This window comes from Ursus arctos, unplaced genomic scaffold, assembly GCF_023065955.2.
Source record: "Ursus arctos isolate Adak ecotype North America unplaced genomic scaffold, UrsArc2.0 scaffold_5, whole genome shotgun sequence".
NCBI lineage: Eukaryota > Metazoa > Chordata > Mammalia > Carnivora > Ursidae > Ursus > Ursus arctos.
The window spans coordinates 90,164,662-90,184,548 of NW_026623067.1; the positions used below are offsets into that span (position 1 = coordinate 90,164,662).

Consider the following 19,887-nt stretch of genomic DNA (forward strand, 5'->3'; position numbering starts at 1 on the left):
GGATGTTTGAAAATTTGTTCAGAAGCAGGTGGAGACTCCAGAGGCTGTCTTAAACTCTTAGTAGTGGGTTGACTTCTTTCTAACCCCAGCAAAAGATGAGTGACTTATTCTAGAAAGGGTAAAAGAAAGGGTCTTCAGGTAGGGGTAACCTTAGTGTAACTGAAGGTGGGGTATCCTTCTAAAAACTGAAATAAGTGAAAATTTACTTACGGAATGCCAGAACCCTCACTGGCATCCAGGCTTATAATACAGGCAAGTTCCTAGAAACAGCTTTTCTAAGAAATGTGGCCAACCCAAGAAAATAGACCTAAAGGTACTGACATTAGAGGATTCCCCAGTAAAGCAACCCAGCTGGACCATCCGTTAGAATAGCTATAGTTGCCAGTCTTCATCCCTCATGCATAGTGTCACTTAACCTTTTCATAGGTAGCCCATTCTGAAATAGGGATGGACAGCTAAAGACTACCAAACGTTTTAAGTAAGTTCCCAAAAAGAAAGATGTAATGGCAAAAGATAGTATGCAGAGAGAACACTTTATTTATTTATTTATTTTAAAGATTTTATTTATTTATTTCACAGAGATAGCCAGCGAGAGAGGGAACACAAGCAGGGGGAGTGGGAGAGGAAGAAGCAGGCTCCCAGCGCAGGAGCCTGACGCGGGGCTCGATCCCAGAACGCCGGGATCACGCCCTGAGCTGAAGGCAGACGCTTAACGACTGAGCCACCCAGGCGCCCCTTGAGAGAACACTTTAAAACCTATAACTAACATTAATATTCTCAGATAAAAGAGAATGCGTCCATGGTGGTAGGAAACGATGGTACGCAAAAGGAACATTCAGAGAATTCAAGAAAGAGTTCTTGGGAATTAAAAGTGTGGTGGTAGCAGAAATGAAAATTCAGAAAGGTTAGAAGATAAATCTCTCAGAAAATAGAAAGATAGGAGATGGAAAACAGATGAGAAAATCAGAGAAGCATTCCTGGAGGGTTCACTATCCAAATAAAAAGGAGTTCCAGAATGAGAATGGAGGAACTAGAGAGAGGAAATTATCACAGAAATAAAATACCCTGGAATTCAAGGACATAGTTTTCCAAATAAAATGGTCTCTTCAGTATCCAGTACCACAGATGAAAAAAAATCCCACAGCAGGCACATCATGGTACAATTTCATTTCACTAGGAATAAAAAGAAAGTCCTAAGACATTCTAGAGAAGGAGAGGAAAACAAGCAAAAAACAAAAAAACAGAGGCGCCTGGGTGGCACAGCGGTTAAGCGTCTGCCCTCGGCTCAGGGCGTGATCCTGACGTTATGGGATCGAGCCCCACATCAGGCTCCTCTGCTAAGAGCCTGCTTCTTCCTCTCCCACTCCCCCTGCTTGTGTGCCCTCTCTCGCTGGCTGTCTCTCTCTCTGTCAAATAAATAAATAAAATCTTTAAAAAAACAAAAAACAAAAAAAAACAAAAACCCAAAAACCAAAAATGTCTCTAGCTATATAAAAACAGCAACACTGGAAGCTCTGAAGTAGAATACCAATCTCTTGAAATTTCTGAAAGAAAATTATTTCCAGCTATATTCTAACACCTGTTCTCTGACACTACTGGGTGTGCCATATGTAATTCCTTTCAGTTCTGACACAAGTACCCGGAGTGCAGACCCCACATTAAAGGATAAAGTCATTCACAAGACTGCCCTCACTTCAGACACCAGTTAAAAGTGTCAGGTGTCCCCAAGCCACCCACACTTTAAACAGCTTGCGGTAAATTCTATCCTAAGTGGGTATATTCTAGTACAATTCGATTCTGACGCTTAACTACCTGGAGTTAACATAGCCTTACAGGTTAGTGGCAGAGTCTTTCACAAGACTACCTTCCCAAGCCACCCATACTTGCGCCCAACTGACTACAAAGTAGGGGCCTACCACGCCCCCCTAGGTTCAGTAATTCACTGGAGTGACTCAGAACTCACTGGAGATGCTACATGTACAATTAGAGTTTTATTATAGAGGATACAGATCAGGGACTGCCAAACGAGGAGGCCTCTATAGGGCAAGATCTGGGGAAAGTGAGGGATAAAGGATGCGCAGCTTCCGCACTCTCCTAGAATCTCAACGTGTCATTCTCCCAGCACATCAGTATGTTCATCAGCCAGGAAGCTCCACTGAGCTTCAGTGTCCAGAGTTTTATTGGGGTTTCATTATGGAGGCATGCTTGATTAAACAGGTGGCTATATGATTGACCTCAATTTCCAGCCCCCTCTCTTGCTCCACCCTGGAGGTCAGTCTGGCCCAAAGTTCCAACCTTCTAGTCACCTGGTTGGTTGTTTTCCTCTATGCCTGACTCTTTTTTTTTTTTTTTTTTAAAGATTTTATTTATTTATTTAACAGATATAGCCAGCGAGAGAGGGAACACAAGCAGGGGGAGTGGGAGAGGAAGAAGCAGGCTCACAGCAGAGTAGCCTGATGTGGGGCTCGATCCCATAACGCCGGGATCACGCCCTGAGCCGAAGGCAGGCGCTTAACCGCTGTGCCACCCAGGCGCCCCTCTATGCCTGACTCTTAACTTTGGTTTTAGTACATCTGAATTTGAAATATGCAGAAACATGTATTGGCTAAGTGGGCATTTTAAGTACAAGTGCTATGAAGTCATATTCCTAAAAGCAGTTTAACTTGGCTGTCTTAAACCAATACAAACTAGGTATTTGTAATATAAGAAATACGTATCCAGTTTGCAATGTTGACTCTTAAGGACTGGGGGGGGGGGTAAAAAGAACAGTATCTCTGCTCCTTTTTCAGTCTCACTGGTATTATTGTTTGGCAGTATTTTGGTTGTTGCCACCCCTTTGGCTTTCCAGTGTAGTTGATCTTTTTTTCCCCCTTGACTAAACTTACTATAATACCCTTTTTTTAACACTATTTTGAAATAGGCAGACTTTTGTTTTTATTGAACAGCACTACATTTTATATTTTCTCTTTTATATTCTCTGCTCTGAGGTTTTGCTGTGCTGTTTTTCTCATTTCTTTAGTTACAGTTTTTTCCTCTTTCTTACATACTGATTATTATTTTTTGTCTGTATCTAACAGATTCTTTTATATTTTGGCATGAATATTTGCATTTATTTTTTTCTGGTTGATTGACTCTTTTATTTGTATGAAATAGCTCTGTGTATTGCATATAATACTCTTCACCTTGAATTTCATGTTGTTTGCTATTAATATTACTACCTAGCTTTTTGTTATCATTTTCCCACTATAACATATTCCCTACTGGTATTTCGAAAGTTTACCAACTTTCTGGCCTCTGGAAAGCCCTAAGAAATTGTCAGTTGTTAATTGCCACCCTTATTTTCCAGCATGGTTATAAGTATTTTGCAGGTTGGAGACTTGTTCATGTGTTTTGAATTTGTTCAAAACTTTTATTCATACCATTGAATCTGGGGCCAACTGTCCACTGTTGTGATCCAGTCTCTTCTTGCTTTCTTTTGTTATGAAAATGATTGTATCAGCCATAGCCTACAGTGGTTACATTTAGTCTACTAGTTCAGTGACTGTGGATTAAAGGAAGGTGCCATGTCACATTTAAGAAAGAACCAAACCTTTTTTTTTTTATTTGCTTTTTAAAGTTTCTTTATTCCATCATTGTTGTTTGGCTAATATAGATAAGTGGGAGAATCTGGAAAATGGAGAAAACCACGGCTTGGACACTCATAATTTAGTTCATATACAGTGTAGAAAAGAAAAGAGATCTGTCAAATAATTTCTCCACCATGAAGTGTATTGCATATAGCCCTGTCTTTGTCCTACCTGTTGACAACTCTGGTTTGGGGTCTAGATGCAGTACATAATTCAAGTGATGTAATTATTGCGCATGATTCAAATATCAAAAATTACAAAAAGCAACCAGTTCTACCACTTTCTTGTATATGTTTTCAGAAAAGGTGGATTAGGGGCGCCTGGGTGGCTTAGTCATTAAGCGTCTGCCTTCGGCTCAGGGCGTGATCCCGGCATTCTGGGATCGAGCCCCCATATCAGGTTCCCTGCTCTGCTGGGAGCCTGCTTCTTCCTCTCCCACTCCCCCTGCTTGTGTTCCCTCTCTCGCTGGCTGTCTCTATCTCTGTCAAATAAGTAAATAAAAGCTTTAAAAAAAAAAAAAAAAGAAAAGGTGGATTATTTATCGACAAGCAAATACATTTGGGGAGATCAAAAAGATGGGAGCTGTGAGGAGAATTGTAGTGTGGTTGTAAAATCTCTAGAAAAAAGCCAGTGAGAGAGCCAGGTGGCTCAGTCGGTTGAGCATCTGACTTCATTTTGGCTCAGGTCCTAAGATCGAGCCCCACGTCGGGCTCCATTCTCTGCAGAGAGTCTGCTTGAAGATTCTCTGTCTTGTTCTCTCTCTCAAATAAATAAGAAAATAAATCGTTAAAAAAAATAGATAGCCGGTGAGAAATATTTATTAAAATCCTATGCAAAAAAAAAAAATCCTATGCAAAGTACTTTTATAACTATTAGTATGGAGATAGCTCAATTTAAAAATGGGCAAAAGATTTGAATAGATATTTCACCAGAAAACGTACAGGAATGGCTGGTAAGCACATGAAAATATGCTCACCATCGTTAGTCATTCAGGAAATGCAAATCAAAACCACAGTGAGATACCACTTTATACCCATTAGGATGGCTATAATCATAAAAACAGATAATAAGCATTGGCAAGGATGTGGATAAATAGAAGCCATCATACATTGCTCTTGAGAATGTAAATGTATAGCTACTCGGAAAACATTTTGGCAGTTACTTAAAATATCAAACATAGAGTCATGTGATCCAGCAATTCCACTTCAAGGTACTTATCCAAGAGAAATGAAAACATATGTTCACACAAAGACTTTAACCTGAATGTTCATAGCAGTATTATTCACAGTAGCCCCCAAAGTAGAAACAATGCAAATGTGTATCAGCTGGTGAATGATTAAGCACGGGGTGGTATATCTTTACAACAGAATACTGTTCTGCAGTGAAAAGGAACAAATTGGTGACACATACTGCAACATGGATCAAGCTCAAAAAGATGCTAAGTAAAAGAAACCAGACATGTAAATCCACATATTTCATTTATAAGAAATGTCTAGAAAAGTTAAATTTATAAAGACAGAAAGTAGTTAAGCCAGGGCTGTGGGTGGGAATGAGGATTAACTATAAATGAGCACAAGGGATCCTATTAGAATGATAAAAATGTTCTAAAGCTGGGTTATGGTGATGCTTGGTATGCTTATAAAAAATTATACACTTAAAGTGGGTGAATGTTGTGGTATGCAAATATCTCAACAATTTTTTTTTTTTTTTTAATTTTTTTCAGCCCTAGGGTAGAAAACTTTGGGGAAGTTGTCCAGCAACTCTGGAAATGAGGATGCTAGTTAGGATTATTCCTTCATAGGAAATGGGCAGCGGTTTCTTTGCCCTCAATGTTAGCAGTCTCTTTGGACAGTGGTCAAGAGTGCAGGCAGGCCTGTAGCCTATCAGTCAAAGAATAAAGGGAAGTAAGTAACAAAACGAAAGAAGAGGAAAGAAAATAGAGTAAGTGTTAAATATTAGTTTGGGCCCTGGAGTCAGGCTTGTGATCCCAGCTCTGACTCTGTCATTTACTAGGAAGGTGACCTAAAGCCAGATGCTTATCTTCTCTGTGCCTCAGTTTCTTTATCTGTAAAGTGGTGATAATATTAATCCCTACCTCAAGAGTTGGTATGAGGATTAAATAAATCCATAGATACCAAGTGATCAGGGCATAGTAAACATTAGACTTTATCATATTCATCAGCCCATGATCAGATGGGTCTGGTAACCCTTCAGGACTACTGTGTTTCTGTGGACCCCCCCCCCCCCATTCTCCTTCTCTTGGAAATGACTTTACTAATCTCCCTCCATAATTCCACGTCCTCCATAGAGCAAATAGTACCTGTCATCAGAACCGCCAGTCCTTCCCGTCAGGAGGTGTTCTGCCTTCTTGCCTGCGCTTTGGATTTTCAACTCCTGCCTTTTCTGGAACTTCTTACTCTTATCTCTTTTCTCTCACATATTTATCTTCTGTGGCACCTTTGCATTGACATTTAAACATACTCTACTCTTATCTTTAAAATATAAGATAACCTTCCTCAATTCTTCCTCTCCCTGCAGCTACCTTCCTTCATCTGTCCCCTTACTTCCTTCATTGTCTTTTCCCATTTCTCCACTGCACAGGTGTTTCTAGGCTCCCAAGTCTGTATTTCCTCCCCACCATTCACTCTTAAGACACATCAGTCTAGCTAGTCTCTACTTCCATCAGTGACTTCTATATTATTAATTAAATTGATATTTTCAGTCTTCATCTTGACATTTTCTGCATTATTGAACACTTCCTATTGCTTGAAATATTCTTCTCTTGGTATTTATGGCAACATTTTCTTGGCTTTTTCCCCACCTCTTTGGCTTTTATAGGCCCAAGTTCTTTTTTCTGGACATTAATTGTATGCATTCCTTAAGTCTTTATTTCCTTTATCTGTATTATCTTTCCCTTAGACCATCTCATTTATGCTTATAGCTTCACTTACCTGTTACACAGTATTGGCTCTCAAATTCATTTTTCTAGCCCTGAGTTCCAGACTCCTAAACCTATGTGCCTTCTCTGCATCTCCACTTAGATGTCTCGAAGACACCTTAAAGCCAACATATTCAAAACATAATTAATGACCTTTCCTCCTAAGTCCTTCTTACCATGCCACCTCCTCCAAAAAAACAAACAAACAAACAAACAAACAAACCAACCCCTCACTCCCTTAGTATTACCTTCTCTGCAAGTGACACCATCATTATTCATTTGTGTGAGCTAAGAAATACAAGAATAATTCTTGACACCAGATCTCTTCTTCTAGTCCATATCCAGTAATATCAAGTCCTTCAGATTTACCTCTCTGTTCCTGCTGCTTTTATCCCTGTCACTGCTTGCCTGGTGTCAGTTACCATCATCTCACACTTAAATTAATACGTTACCTTCCAAACTGGTCTCCTCTATGTTTCCTACCTACTTAGACCATTTAAAATTAAAATTTGACCTTAAAAAATCAATTTACATTAACTTTTCCCATTAATGGTCTAGTATTGGTTATGTGAGGGCAGAAGCGATACATGAGAATCACACTAAAATTCAACAAAATCAGTAAGTTGTTTTTTTTTTACCATCTTTTTTCTACTCTCTGCACCATGACTTTTCTGATGTACTAGAACAAACTGCCCCCCCTTCTGCCCCAGGTCCTTTGCATATGATCTCTTTGCCTGAAACCTTCCCCTAATTCTGTCCCTTTTCCCAGAACTCCTATTCTTTAGATCTCAGTTCAAACAGCACTTCCTGAGATGGCTCTTTCCCAAACTGTTAGGCCATGTGATATCTTTCTTCTTATTTATTCTCACAGCACCTTGTACTCTTTTTTTCAGTGTGCTTGTCAAAGTGTTAACTTTATTGTTAGTTCTCTCATTATTTGATAGTATCCCTGATGAGCTGTAAGCTTGAGGACTTTGTAGAACAGTGTCTTGTTTCGCCAGCACTGTATTGTGCGGCACCTCGTGCAGGTAACTAACATAGCAGATGCTCGGTCAGCACTTTTACCTTGACATCTTTAATTATGTTAGTGTCAAATTTTTGTGTTTTTAGTGGGTTTTTTATTCATTTTGTCTCTTGATTGACTTTATAATGTCTCTACTTTTATTGCATTTGTTGAATTTTATAGTGTGATTTTCAGATGATACTATTTTTTCTTCTATTTCTGAATTATTGGAGCTACTACCTCATTTTTGCCTATATATAACTTAACTAGTTTATTGATGGAAATACTGCATGTAAATTAACTTTTAAGTCAGATTTTAAATGGTCGAGGAAAGCTTGATGTTTAAGGGAAGTTCCAGTGGAAGCCATTTTGTAATATAATTATCCACTATTAAATATGTCAAGTTTTTTAAAGTGTAATTTTTATTTTTGAGTATCATTTTCCTAGAGCAAGCAAGCACATTTGTGCTTCTATAAAAGATAATGGAAAAATTATTTTACTTCTTTGATTCTGCAGTGATATTTTTACAGAGTGATTGCTTTATACTGGATATAATCTATCCTGAAACGACTGCTTTTACTGGATATAATCTGTCATTTTCATTTCATATAACAGATGGTGGTTACATTAGAAAAGGTTTTTGGTATTATTCATATCAAAATCTAAGAGGTTATTGATTTCATGACTTTCATTAGCAGAAGATGTATATATATTCTATGTATAAATATACAGAATGTATTTGTAAGCTTAGGTAATAGTTTGTTACATTTGCAGCTCCATTAAATGCCAGAACCATGTGACCTTGTGGAAGAGACAATTATTTGTTCTAGTTGGGTTATATCCCTGATAGTGATGTGAGCACAGCTGGTGGAGGATGGTGTTTCTGTGAGTCTCAGAAAGTCCTTTGTCTTGTGCGGCTCTAATGCTCAAGGGACACACGTCACTTTCCTCTTACTGAAATAGTTAACTGCCAACCATGCTGGAGGTTATGAAGTATAAAGTGCAGTTCCATGGTTTTGTAAACCGGTATAATTGATGCATTCAAAGCTTTAATGCAGGAAAGAAAAAAAAGCTGTGGGCTAAGAAAGCATTCACCGTTTTTGTATGTAATGATGTTAACTCCATATTAACAGAGGTCATCTCAGAGCAAGCATGAAGCCGGCTCACATGAAGCTGAGCGGCAGAGTGAAGGTCAAGGAGTGGCAGAAATCAACATGGCAACTTCTGGTGGTGGTCAGGTAAATAAATTATTTTATTGGTTTTCTTTTTAATTAGCTATTTAAATATTTTTTAAAGGAATATGGAGTAAGATAGTCCTCAGAATAATCTGTAAATCTCACTGATTTCCTTAGTCCTGAATAGTATCTCCAGAAGAATTCATTGCCAAAATGCTGTCATTTTTCTTTATTACATCTAACAATAATGCTTTCAAAATTTCTTAGTATATTTTATAGCTTTAATTATGTATTTCTGTTTTAGCCTAAAATGATTAGCATGAGTAGAGGGTTTTTTTGAAAAATAAATACTAAACTTCATTTCTGTTATATATAATTTGACCTAGTTCTTATTGCTTACATTGAACAGATTTGCTCTTTCTCTAAGGCATTCTTCGCAAAGACGTTTTTGTTTTTAAAAGTGATAAGGACTTTGTTATAATTCTTGTTTTCTGTTGTGGTTCAAGGTTGCATAAATCTAGAAATCCAAGTTTTATAATTGAAAAAAAATGATACAAATCCTCCTAAAAAGAGACATAGCCCAGTCATGTTTAACCATTATCACATCATTTTTAGCAAAATTGTGGAAATCAACTTGATTTTTTTTTTAATGTAGCACTGTTATCTTGTTTTTCTGCCATTAATTTCCTATTAGAGTTTTATCAGAATGCATCATAATATGACAGAATTTTGTTCGGGTTGTTTGGTCTTCTCCACATTTTTTTCAATGGATATTTTTATGTTGTAAATGAGTGATTTTTTAAAATAGAATTTCACTGTTTTTAAAGATAATTTCCCCACTGTTGATATAAAATATTCCTGTAGTATCTGTAGGTTATTTTTGATAATATTTTTTTTAAAGAGCGTGGATTAAAATTTAAAGCTTAAAATGTCTCATATTTAAGGGGCACCTAGATAGCTCAGTCTGTTAAGCATCTGCCTTGGGCTCAGGTCATGATCCCAGGGCCCTGGGATCGAGTCCCGCATCCGACTCATGCCCAGCGGGGAGCCTGCCTCCCCCTCTGCCGCCACTCTGCCTACTTGTGCACTCGCTCACTCTCTCTCTCTGTCAAATAAATAAATAAAATCTTTTTTAAAAAAAGATTTTAAAAAATGTCTCATATTTAAGTATTTAAATTTATTTTACTAAGTTAAAAAAAGATATTTCATTTTAGGATTACTAGTTAGCATTAAACTGGGGAAAACTCTTCAGTTGAAGATGGTAAATTGAGCAAAAGAAATTATATTTAGCATATTTGAATTATTTTCTACCTTTAGGGAATTATTTGGGACGTTTATGTTTTCCTATATATATATATGTAGAAAAGAAAGAAAAGTTTCATGCTCTTGACAGAAAACACCATTTACTTAGGATTAGACCAACTATAAATGCTTTGGGTCATATTCCAGTTATTATGTATTTTAAAGTCTCACCTACCCAGTAAGCTGGCTATCCATTTAAAATATAATTGAATCCTTGTCACATTTTTTTACATCAGAATTAATTCTGAGATTAGAGTTAATGTCACAATGAAAGCTATTAAAAATATAAAAAGATTAGAAAAATGTGGGTAGGATTTTTATAATTTTATAATGAGGTGAATGGGAAAACTTAAAAGAAAAAATCAGTAGCTTCACATAAAAGTGTAAAATTTAAGTACACCCTAAAAATCATGGCAAGATTATAAGACAAACAAAAATTAAGATCTCATTATTTATAAATATTTATAATAAGGAAAAACCTGCATTTCCAAATACATGAAGAGTATAAATTAACTAAAGATCATTAAAACAAACAAATGACATGACATGAACAGGAACTAAAAGAAAAAATAAAATGGCTTTTAAACATATGGGAAGGTGATAATTTTGTTAGTAATGATTTGTAAATATAAACCACAGCCAAAATGAGAATTTTTTTTTTTTTTTTTTTTTGATGCCACTGGGTAAGCAGAGATCAATAACACTCAGTGTTGGTACTGGTAGGTTGACAGGCATTCTTATATTCTGCTTTTAGTTGTATGAAATGGAACAACCTTTCTGAAGAGCAATTTTATGATAAGTATCTAAATGTATAGCTGTACCTGCCCTGTGCCTTGTCATTGTAATATCTAAGATTTAATGCTATGAGGTAATAGGTGACGAGTGTTCAGAAATGTTTGAAGAGATTCATCATATTATTATAATAGCAAAAATTGGAAATAACTTGAATGTATATTAATCAGTAATTGATTAAATTATTAGTCATTTGAGTGGGATAAGTGGTTAAGTAGCTCTGGAGTCAGCAGACCCATGATTAATCCTGCTCCCCTGCTAACTAGCTAAGAGACTAATCTTGGCCAAGTATAAACTCTGGGCTTTAGTGTTTGTTCTTTAGCAAAATAAGATGGTATGGTTGTGAGAAATAAATGTGATATGCACTTGGGGCGCCTGGGTGGCACAGCGGTTAAGCGTCTGCCTTCGGCTCAGGGCGTGATCCCGGCATTATGGGATCGAGCCCCACATCAGGCTCCTCTGCTGGGAGCCTGCTTCTTCCTCTCCCACTCCCCCTGCTTGTGTTCCCTCTCTCTTGCTGGCTGTCTCTACCTCTGTCGAATAAATAAATAAAAAAAATCTTAAAAAAAAAAAAGTTAAAAAAAAATGTGATATGCACTTAACACAGTTCTTGGTGTATAGGAGATACTCGTTAAACATAATAGCTTATTTTTATTAATAGCTAATAATTATTTTTTAAGTTAATAAATATTATGTGCTAGATGGTGTATTGTACTCTGGAGATAGAGAATTGAAGAGGACAGATAGTCCCAGGCCTCACAGAACCTACATGGTACATACATACACATGTTAGAAATGATAAATTGTGTTTCTGCTTATATAGAGATCTAACTTTTATTTCAGCCTTCCCTTTTCTAGTATATTTTTCATAATATAATCAGAGCGATCCTTCCAAAACACCATTCATTATCACTTATTTCAGTGTCTACCCTACTGCCCATAGAATACAATCTAGATTCTTTGTTGCCTGCTCTTTCGGCAGTATCTCTGACGATTTGCCCCCATTTCTCCATACTCCCTCAACTTCAGCTTCTTCAGGTCCTTGAGTATGTCCAGGCTTTCCCCATGACGCTTACTGCTTGGAACTCTCCTCTCTTTCAGTTCACTTGTATGTGTTCTACCCATCCTTCCCCCTCAGTTTAAATGGCACTTCTTCCAGGACATTCTCCTTGTTCCCACCTCCCTAGAACTGATAAAGTGCTCTCAGGTACTCTCTTTTTCTGTTCTCATAGAATTTAGCACAATTTATTGTAGGTTTAATTGTCTGTCTTCCTTTTAAAATCCTTTAAGCTGGGGACACCTGGGTGGCTCAGTTGGTTAAGTGTCCAACTCTTGATCTCAGCTCACATCTTGATCTTAGGATCATGAGTTCAAGCCCCGTGTTGGACTCCACACTGGGTATAGAGCCTACTTAAAAAAAGTAGGCTCTGAGCTATATGGCATTCCTCACCATTGTACCCCAGACAACTAGCACAGTAAGTGTTTAAATGCTTGCTGAATATTAATAAATGCTATTAACTGCAAAAAATAATTATAACATTTTTTCTTTAAAAAAGCAAGTATTCTTTCATATGTATACATGTGTACATGCATAGAGAAATGTCTGGAGGAATATTGTTCACATTGTTACCAAGGGTATCTCCAAGTTCTGGGATTTATGTTGTTTTACCTTCATATTTACATTTTTATGTATTGTTTGAATTTTTTGTAATGAGCATGAGATCTGTTAAAAACAGTGAATCAGAGGCAAGCATTCATTCATTCTGCAGATGGTGAATTTGATAGCTCTGCAGGGTCAGCGGTGAACATGACTAGTACATTCGTTTGGCAATATTAGCCATAGACCTTGCCACCAAATTGGTGTTTGAGTGGCATTAATACTACTAATGCCATTTATTTGGTTACTTTTGGTCACTGTTTAAAACAATACTACAGCTGCTCCGAATCCTGATGTAGCCAAGTGAACATACCTGTGGGACTGTGATTCAGGTAGCCAAGATTCCTGTAACCATCCAGCAAAGCTCCCATCCTGGTGCACTTACACGGCGTGCAAGTTCATTGTACACCCTCTATCACCTGGTTTCCTGCCCCCATCCGCCTGCCAGAGTGATCTTTGCAAAAAGTAAATCACCGTCTTTAAAATCCTTTAATGGCTTCCCTTGGTTCTTAGAATAAGATAACCCTTTATTATGACCTATAGAACCTGGCTCCTGCCTAACTCGTCAGCTTTACGTCACGCTTTGCTCTCACTACTTCACCACACTGGCTTTTCAGTACCTTCTATTTATTGGGCTCCCTTTCCGCAGCTGTGCACAATCTGTACCCCTTCTTCACAGTGCTCTTCTCGTCCCATTTCACTCCATTAACATCAGTTCACATGTTTTTGCACTTAAGCATGACTTTCTCAAGAGGCTTGAACAGTTCCAGTTCCATTGTTATAGGCTGTCCTAGAACATTCCTCTCCTTTGAAGACTACCACATTTGCAGTTTTACTTTTTTTTAAAAGGTTTTATTTATTTATTTGACAGAGACAGGCAGCCAGCGAGAGAGGGAACACAAGCAGGGGGAGTGGGAGAGGAAGAAGCAGGCTCATAGCAGAGGAGCCTGACGTGGGGCTCGATCCCAGAACGCCGGGATAACGGCCTGAGCCGAAGGCAGATGCTTAACGACTGCGCCACCCAGGCGCCCCATGCAGTTTTACATTTATTTGTGTGATTATTTGATTAATTTTGATTTCCCCCACTAGACTGTAAGCTCCAGAAGGGCAAAGATTTTATCTAGTTTTATCCATTTTCATATCCTCACAGGCCCTGGTAAATAGTAGATAACAGTAAATACATGTTGGTTGGAAAGAATATCCGGCCTCCCTTCTAGAAATAGTGTTTCTTCATCTGTGATTAATCTCCCCTGGAAATTACATGGAAGGAGAAAGCTGGAAGTAAATTATACAGGTCAGATCCCTGCTTGCTTAGTATATAACTACGTGTGTAATTCATTTATGAATTGGTTCTCAGCTTTTCTATTTGAAGTTTAGAACCAGATCTCTAGTGATAGCCAGTAAGTAGTGATAAAGTTCAGCCAAGAGCGGGAAAGAAATGAAATGATAAGAGAACACTTTGCTGCTAATAAGCATTTTAAAACTTTTTACTATGGAAAATTTTAAATATATACAGAGGCAGATAAAATAATATAGTAATCCACATGTACCCTACTCCATTTGCCCTACCATTTTATTTTTGAAGAAGATCCAACATCGTCATCATTTCCTCCATAAATACTTCACTCTGTATTTCCAAAAGATAAGAACACGTTTTAAAAATATATAACTATCGGGGCGGGGGGGTGCCTGGCTGGCTCAGCTGGTAGAGCATGCAACTCTTGATCTCAGGGTTGCAAGTTCAAGTCCCACATTGGATGTAGAGCTCACTTTAAAAAAAAGAACTAAAAGTATATTGCCTCTTCCACCCTCAGGCTAGGTTCGACATTGGCTTAGAGACTCCTGCTGCCTGTGAAATAGAAACCCTGGAGTCACTTTTTAAAGTGAGTAAGCGAGAAGAGAGAAGAGGGGTTCCCATCCAGGAGAAATACTTGAAATTTACTATATCCCAGCTCTACTGAGTGCAGCCACCAGGCATAGCCCTTCTAGGCCCCCTCAGTGAACTTCGGAGTGCCTGTCTCTATTGGCAGTGGTTATTTAAGAATGAATAAGGGAGGGGCGCCTGGGTGGCACAGCAGTTAAGCGTCTGCCTTCGGCTCAGGGCGTGATCCTGGCGTTATGAGATCGAGCCCCACATCGGGCTCCTCCGCTATGAGCCTGCTTCTTCCTCTCCCACTCCCCCTGCTTCTGTTCCCTCTCTCGCTGGCTGTCTCTATCCTGTCGAATAAATTAAAAAAAAAAAAATCTTAAAAAAAAAAAAGAATGAATAAGGGAAAAGCAGAAAAAAAGAGATGCTTGATTCTAATATGTACTGATTAAAAGAAATTATAGTTACTTGGAAGGGTCCCCTCCAGCCATTCATCTTGTCCCCACCTCTGTATTCCCCAGCCCATTTTTCACTTCACCTTTTCCCCCACTCCTTTCACCTGAAAGATAATACAAAATTCATTCATCAATGTTCAGCATCTGTTTACTAAGCGTCTGCCTTATGCAAAGACTGTTCTCAACCCCAGGGTATGGGTGTGAGCTAGGTATGTGCTATCTTTTCCTTAAGAAACTTACAATCTAGAAGTAAGACAGGTGAGCAGTTTCCACAAAGTGTGTTAAGTATTATGAGAGCGCCAGTACATTGTATTACAGGAACACACATTAGAAGCACTTAACTAGCGTTAAGATGATGTCGGTCCTGGAAAAAGTTATAAATTAATTTATTATGACACCTCAAAAATGATTGGGTAAATTAGGTGAAAGATGATGGTGGCCTGAGGATTAGGGAACTATTGATAGATTGGAGAGAGTCAGTTAGTAGGTGGATATCTGAGTACCTGAGAATGTTTAGGAAATAGAATCCGTAAGGTTTGGTGTTGGGTATAACAGTGAGAGGGGGAAGGGGAAAGAAGTCAAGAATGACTTCCAGGTTTTTGTCATAGGCAGCTAGGAGGCTGGTGATACAATTCACTGATAGCTCTAGATGAGGAGAGATTTGTGGAGGAAAATAATCTAGTTTCAAAAATGTTAAAATTCAGGTTAAGTTTGAAGGTGTTAAATATGAGACATTGAAGTAGAAATGTCAGGTAGGCTGTTAGATATTTGAGTTTGGAATTGAAGGGAAGGGTGAAGAATGTGGTGATAACTTAAGATATGGAAGATTTTTACATCCCCCGTGATCATAGAGTGAGAAGATGAAGACCTGGGCTAACATGCTAAAGCAAGGGAATCATATTGTTCCAAAAAAGAGGAAACAGTAAACATTATTCACCATAAGGACTAAAAAATCTGCATTGGGTTTTACCAAAAAAAATTCAGTGTTGATCTTAGCAAGAGCAATTTCATTGGCTTTTTTCACTATCGTATTATTTTGAAGTGAGTTGAGGCTTAAATGGAAGATTAAAAAGTAGGAGAGAACTGGGTGCCTGATGGACCTAGTCAGTAGAGCATGCGACTCTTGGTCTTAGGGTTGTGAGTTTGAGCCCCATGTTGGATGTAGAGAGGACTTAAAGTCTTAAAAAAAAAAGTGGAAGAGAGTAATTCTAGCTAGCTCAAAAAGTGAACAGGCCTTTAACTGATGCAGAATACAGATTTGAGAGAAAATTTGCTGATTGTTTTATTTTTTTAAGATAGAAGAGCTGAGGGGCACCTGGGTGGCTCAGTCGTTAAGTGTCTGCCTTCGGCTCAGGGCGTGATCCCGGCGTTCTGGGATCGAGCCCCACATCAGGCTTCTCCTCTTGGAGCCTGCTTCTTCCTCTCCCGCTCCCCCTGCTTGTGTTCCCTCTCTCGCTGGCTGTCTCTCTGTCAAATAAATAAATAAAATCTTAAAAAAGAAAAAAAAAAGAAGAGCTGAGCATGCTTGAATGGCAGTGGGAAGGAATCAGTAGAGGGAAAGGATCCAGAGCACACATGAAGGGATGGGCCAGAGGTAGAAGAGGTGTCCCTGATGTAGCAGCAGAAAGTGGAGATGGATATGGTGGCAGGTTATTTTGTTGGTTTGGTAACAAAAAGGTGAGGGAGTTTTGTCTGATGGCTTCTATTTCTCCATAAATTAGAAGGTAAAATTATTTGTGGTAAAGGAAGGAGAGTCAGTTTTGTACAAAAGGAGGCATATATAAAATAGCCACTATAAGGAGAGAAAGGAGAGCTGACTAGGGAAACAAAGATTGTAGGTATAGTACTAAGGGCCCAAATGTATTGGTGACCATAAATGTTAAATGCACAGCATCCTGGAGAGTTGTGTTATTTTCTCACATGCTCAAATTTCTCAGATACTGCTCAGCAGTCCGTATCAGGGTGTAGAAAAGTGGACAGTTGGACCATCTGTAACTACCGTGTTTGCAGGCAAGTGGGATGGAGTAAGCCTAGAGTAAAGCTGTTGAAAATTAGCAAGAGAATTATTGGAAGCGATACACTGCAAGAAATTCAAGCTGGAATATGTAGAGAGATCCAGTTACTTGCTATTCCAGTCGTTTCAAAGAAGCTTTCTTAGGGAGGGTTAAAGGAGATTGCTACCGTAGGCTGTCAGAGCTGCAACAGGATAACAAAATGTGTTATTTAGAGATGGTGCATTTTGGGGTATGGAAATCGTCCAGGATATAATCATTGAGGTCAGTGGCTAAAATGGAGTAGAGGAAAAAAATGTCATTGAAGATGTTATCAGAGAACTGAGGGGTCAAGGTTTTGAATGGGGTAGGTGCATGGATGTTGAAGTTACCCAGAACGATGCAGTAGTTGAAGTGGAAGGAGGTCAGCGACCTTGTGCCAAAGTAATGATTGGGTACAGTGATTGGGAGGTCAGAGATTATGACAGCACTGGGAAAGGGGGAAAAGGTGATTATAACCCAAAGAGATTTGGGCCTGTTACAGGGTTTCAAAATGGTTCAAAGAGTGAGGAAAACATAGACTTACACTGCCTCCTGACTCTGTGAAGTACATGGCTCATAGGAGAAAAAGCTGCAGCCAGAAGGGATTTCCTTTAAGAGCCAGGTTTCAGGTAAGGCCAGGAGTAACACAAGCAGTAAGTGAAAAGTTGAGGATTCATGCAGCATGGAATCTGGATTCCCCAAGAAAGGTTGGATAGGAAAGAAAACGGGGCGGGGGGGGGGGGAGTCTCACACTCTTTAGGGCTGAGAGTTGAGAATGATGTAGAGAATACTTGTACCTTTGAACAGTGAGCAAAGCCAATTCCAGAGATGTGCAACATGACTGCTTCAACAGCTCTTGAGTTTATGAGAGAGTTAATCACACTCAAGTTTCTTCAGAATTTACTCATGAGTTGAGTAGAAAACACTTCTTAGGAAGTTACCATTTCTTGTGGGATATCATTTCTCTAAGTCTCTCTGAAAGATGTTGGCACAGGTCTAGTCGTAATAAAAGGACCCAGGAAAGATTCTCAGGGCCCAAATTCTAGGCTTCTAGGTCGTATGGGTATAGGAACATTTTCTTGATATCTCCTTATAATAAATGCATCTGAATTTCTATCTAAATAGATTGGGAGAAGAGGAAGTGCCCCAAAATCAAGGAGCTGATTTCTTTCAGTACAGGAAAATAGTAGGATTGAAGCTTAAAGATAATTTGATGTCTACACTGAAATGAATGTCAGGAACATGTTTTATTTTAGAAATAGGTTTTCCCTTGTTTTATAATTTAGCCCCTTGTTTCTCTTTTGTTTCAAAGAGTGTGTTCGCTATCTGTTGCTGCTTAACAAATGTAGCAGCTTAAAACAGCAAACATTATTGTTTCTGTAGGTCAGGAATCCTGCTGCAGCCTAGTTGAGGGCCTCTGATTCAGGGTCTCTCCTGAGGCTACAGTCATGGCGTTGGCTGGGACCACAGACATTTTAAGGCTTGACTAGGGGAAGATCTGCTTCTAAGCTCACCCACATGGCTATTGGCAGGCCTCATATCCTCACCGACTGTTGGCCAGAGAAACCAGTTCCTTGCCACCTGGATCTGGCCACAGAGCAGTTCACAACGTAGTAGCTGGCTTCCCTCAGAGAGAACAAGAAAGGGTACACACGGTGGAAGCCACGGTCTTTGTAACCTTATCTTGAAAGTGACTTCTCATCACCTCTGCAGCATTCTATTCACTGGAATCCAGTCCCTAAATCTAGCCCATACTCAAAATGAGGGAATTACATTACATAAGGGCACGACTGCCAGGAGACAAGGATCACTGGGGTTGCCTTACAGCCTGACTATCACAAACGATCAGATATCCTCAAAGACAGTACTCTTGCTTCAGGATAAGGAGTCATTCACCTTCTCCTGTAGACCAAGAAAGGCCCCTTGCCTGAATTTACTTTAAAAAAAAAATAAACCCTGACTATTCTCTACCCTGAATCTTGGTTCCTCAAATCCACCCTCCTTATTACAACCAGATATTGACTTATTCCAACTCACTGTATCCTCCGGAGTGGAGATAAACAACTCACAATCTTCAAACCTGTTTTTCCCATTATGGGAAAAACACTCCTTTGCCACACCCCCTTCTCCAATTAGCCAGAGCATCTATATGTGAGAGAACCAGCAAAGTCGTCCTCTGCCCAGATATTCTTACAGATTTTACTCCTAGCTCTTTCATTCATAACAAATATTTTGTGGATACCTAGTATGAACTTAAAACTACCCTGGGTCCTGAGGATACAGCAGTCAACAGAATAAAGTTTCTGCCCTCAGTTTATATTCTAGCTTTTCCTTTTGAAAGATTAAGCATTGCAACAGCATACCTGCCAATATTGCTTTCTAATTGGATATTATTCTTATAATCATTATTCTTAATTATTATTAAATGGCTTTAGCCATAACCAGTATTTTGATAGGTCCCCCACGTACTTATCTGTAGCCCCTACTCCTGTCCAGAGTTGCATCAGAATTGCATCGTGTGTTTTGAGATGCCCGTTGAGCATATTTACTGTATGTCAGTATAGTGAATGGTGATCTCAGGTCCCACATGGAAGCCCATTGTCTCTTCCTGGATTTCACGTGTTCACACTTCCTGTACTATCTGCCCATTTATGCACACTCAGTGCCTCCAGGTTGTCCTTCGTTCCCAGTGTCTCTGCTCACGTCTATTCAGTGAGCAAACCAGTTGATTCTGTCCTCTAAATATAGGGTATCCCCAACTCCCTATTCCTACTTGCTTACTTTGTAGCCTCATGACTGTTCAGCTGTTGAAAGTACCCTCTTCCCTGCATTCCCACCTGTGATCTTTCCATCCTGTCTTATATACTCTTATAATAAAAGATGCAATTCTGGGGGTGCCTGACTGGCTCAGTCAGAAGGGCATGCAACTCTTGGTCTCAGTCAGGGTCGTGAATTCAAGCCCCACATTGGGTGTAGAAATTACAAAATAAAATTTAAACAATAAATAAGTAAAGATAGAATTCTGGTTGTGCCATCCTC

At 38.9% G+C, this 19,887-nt stretch overlaps 1 protein-coding gene across 22 annotated transcripts in view; it reads left to right on the forward strand.

Annotated features, from left to right (window-relative positions):
* The window catches only part of APC (APC regulator of WNT signaling pathway), a 301,009-nt gene that overhangs the window by 254,673 nt on the left and 26,449 nt on the right, over positions 1 to 19,887 (forward strand). For all 22 annotated transcript variants that reach the window (XM_026498453.4, XM_048221202.2, XM_057307348.1 and 19 more), the window contains one exon: positions 8,701 to 8,805. In XM_026498453.4, the coding sequence (XP_026354238.2) occupies positions 8,701 to 8,805 (105 nt within the window). The remainder of the gene's footprint in view (positions 1 to 8,700; positions 8,806 to 19,887) is intronic.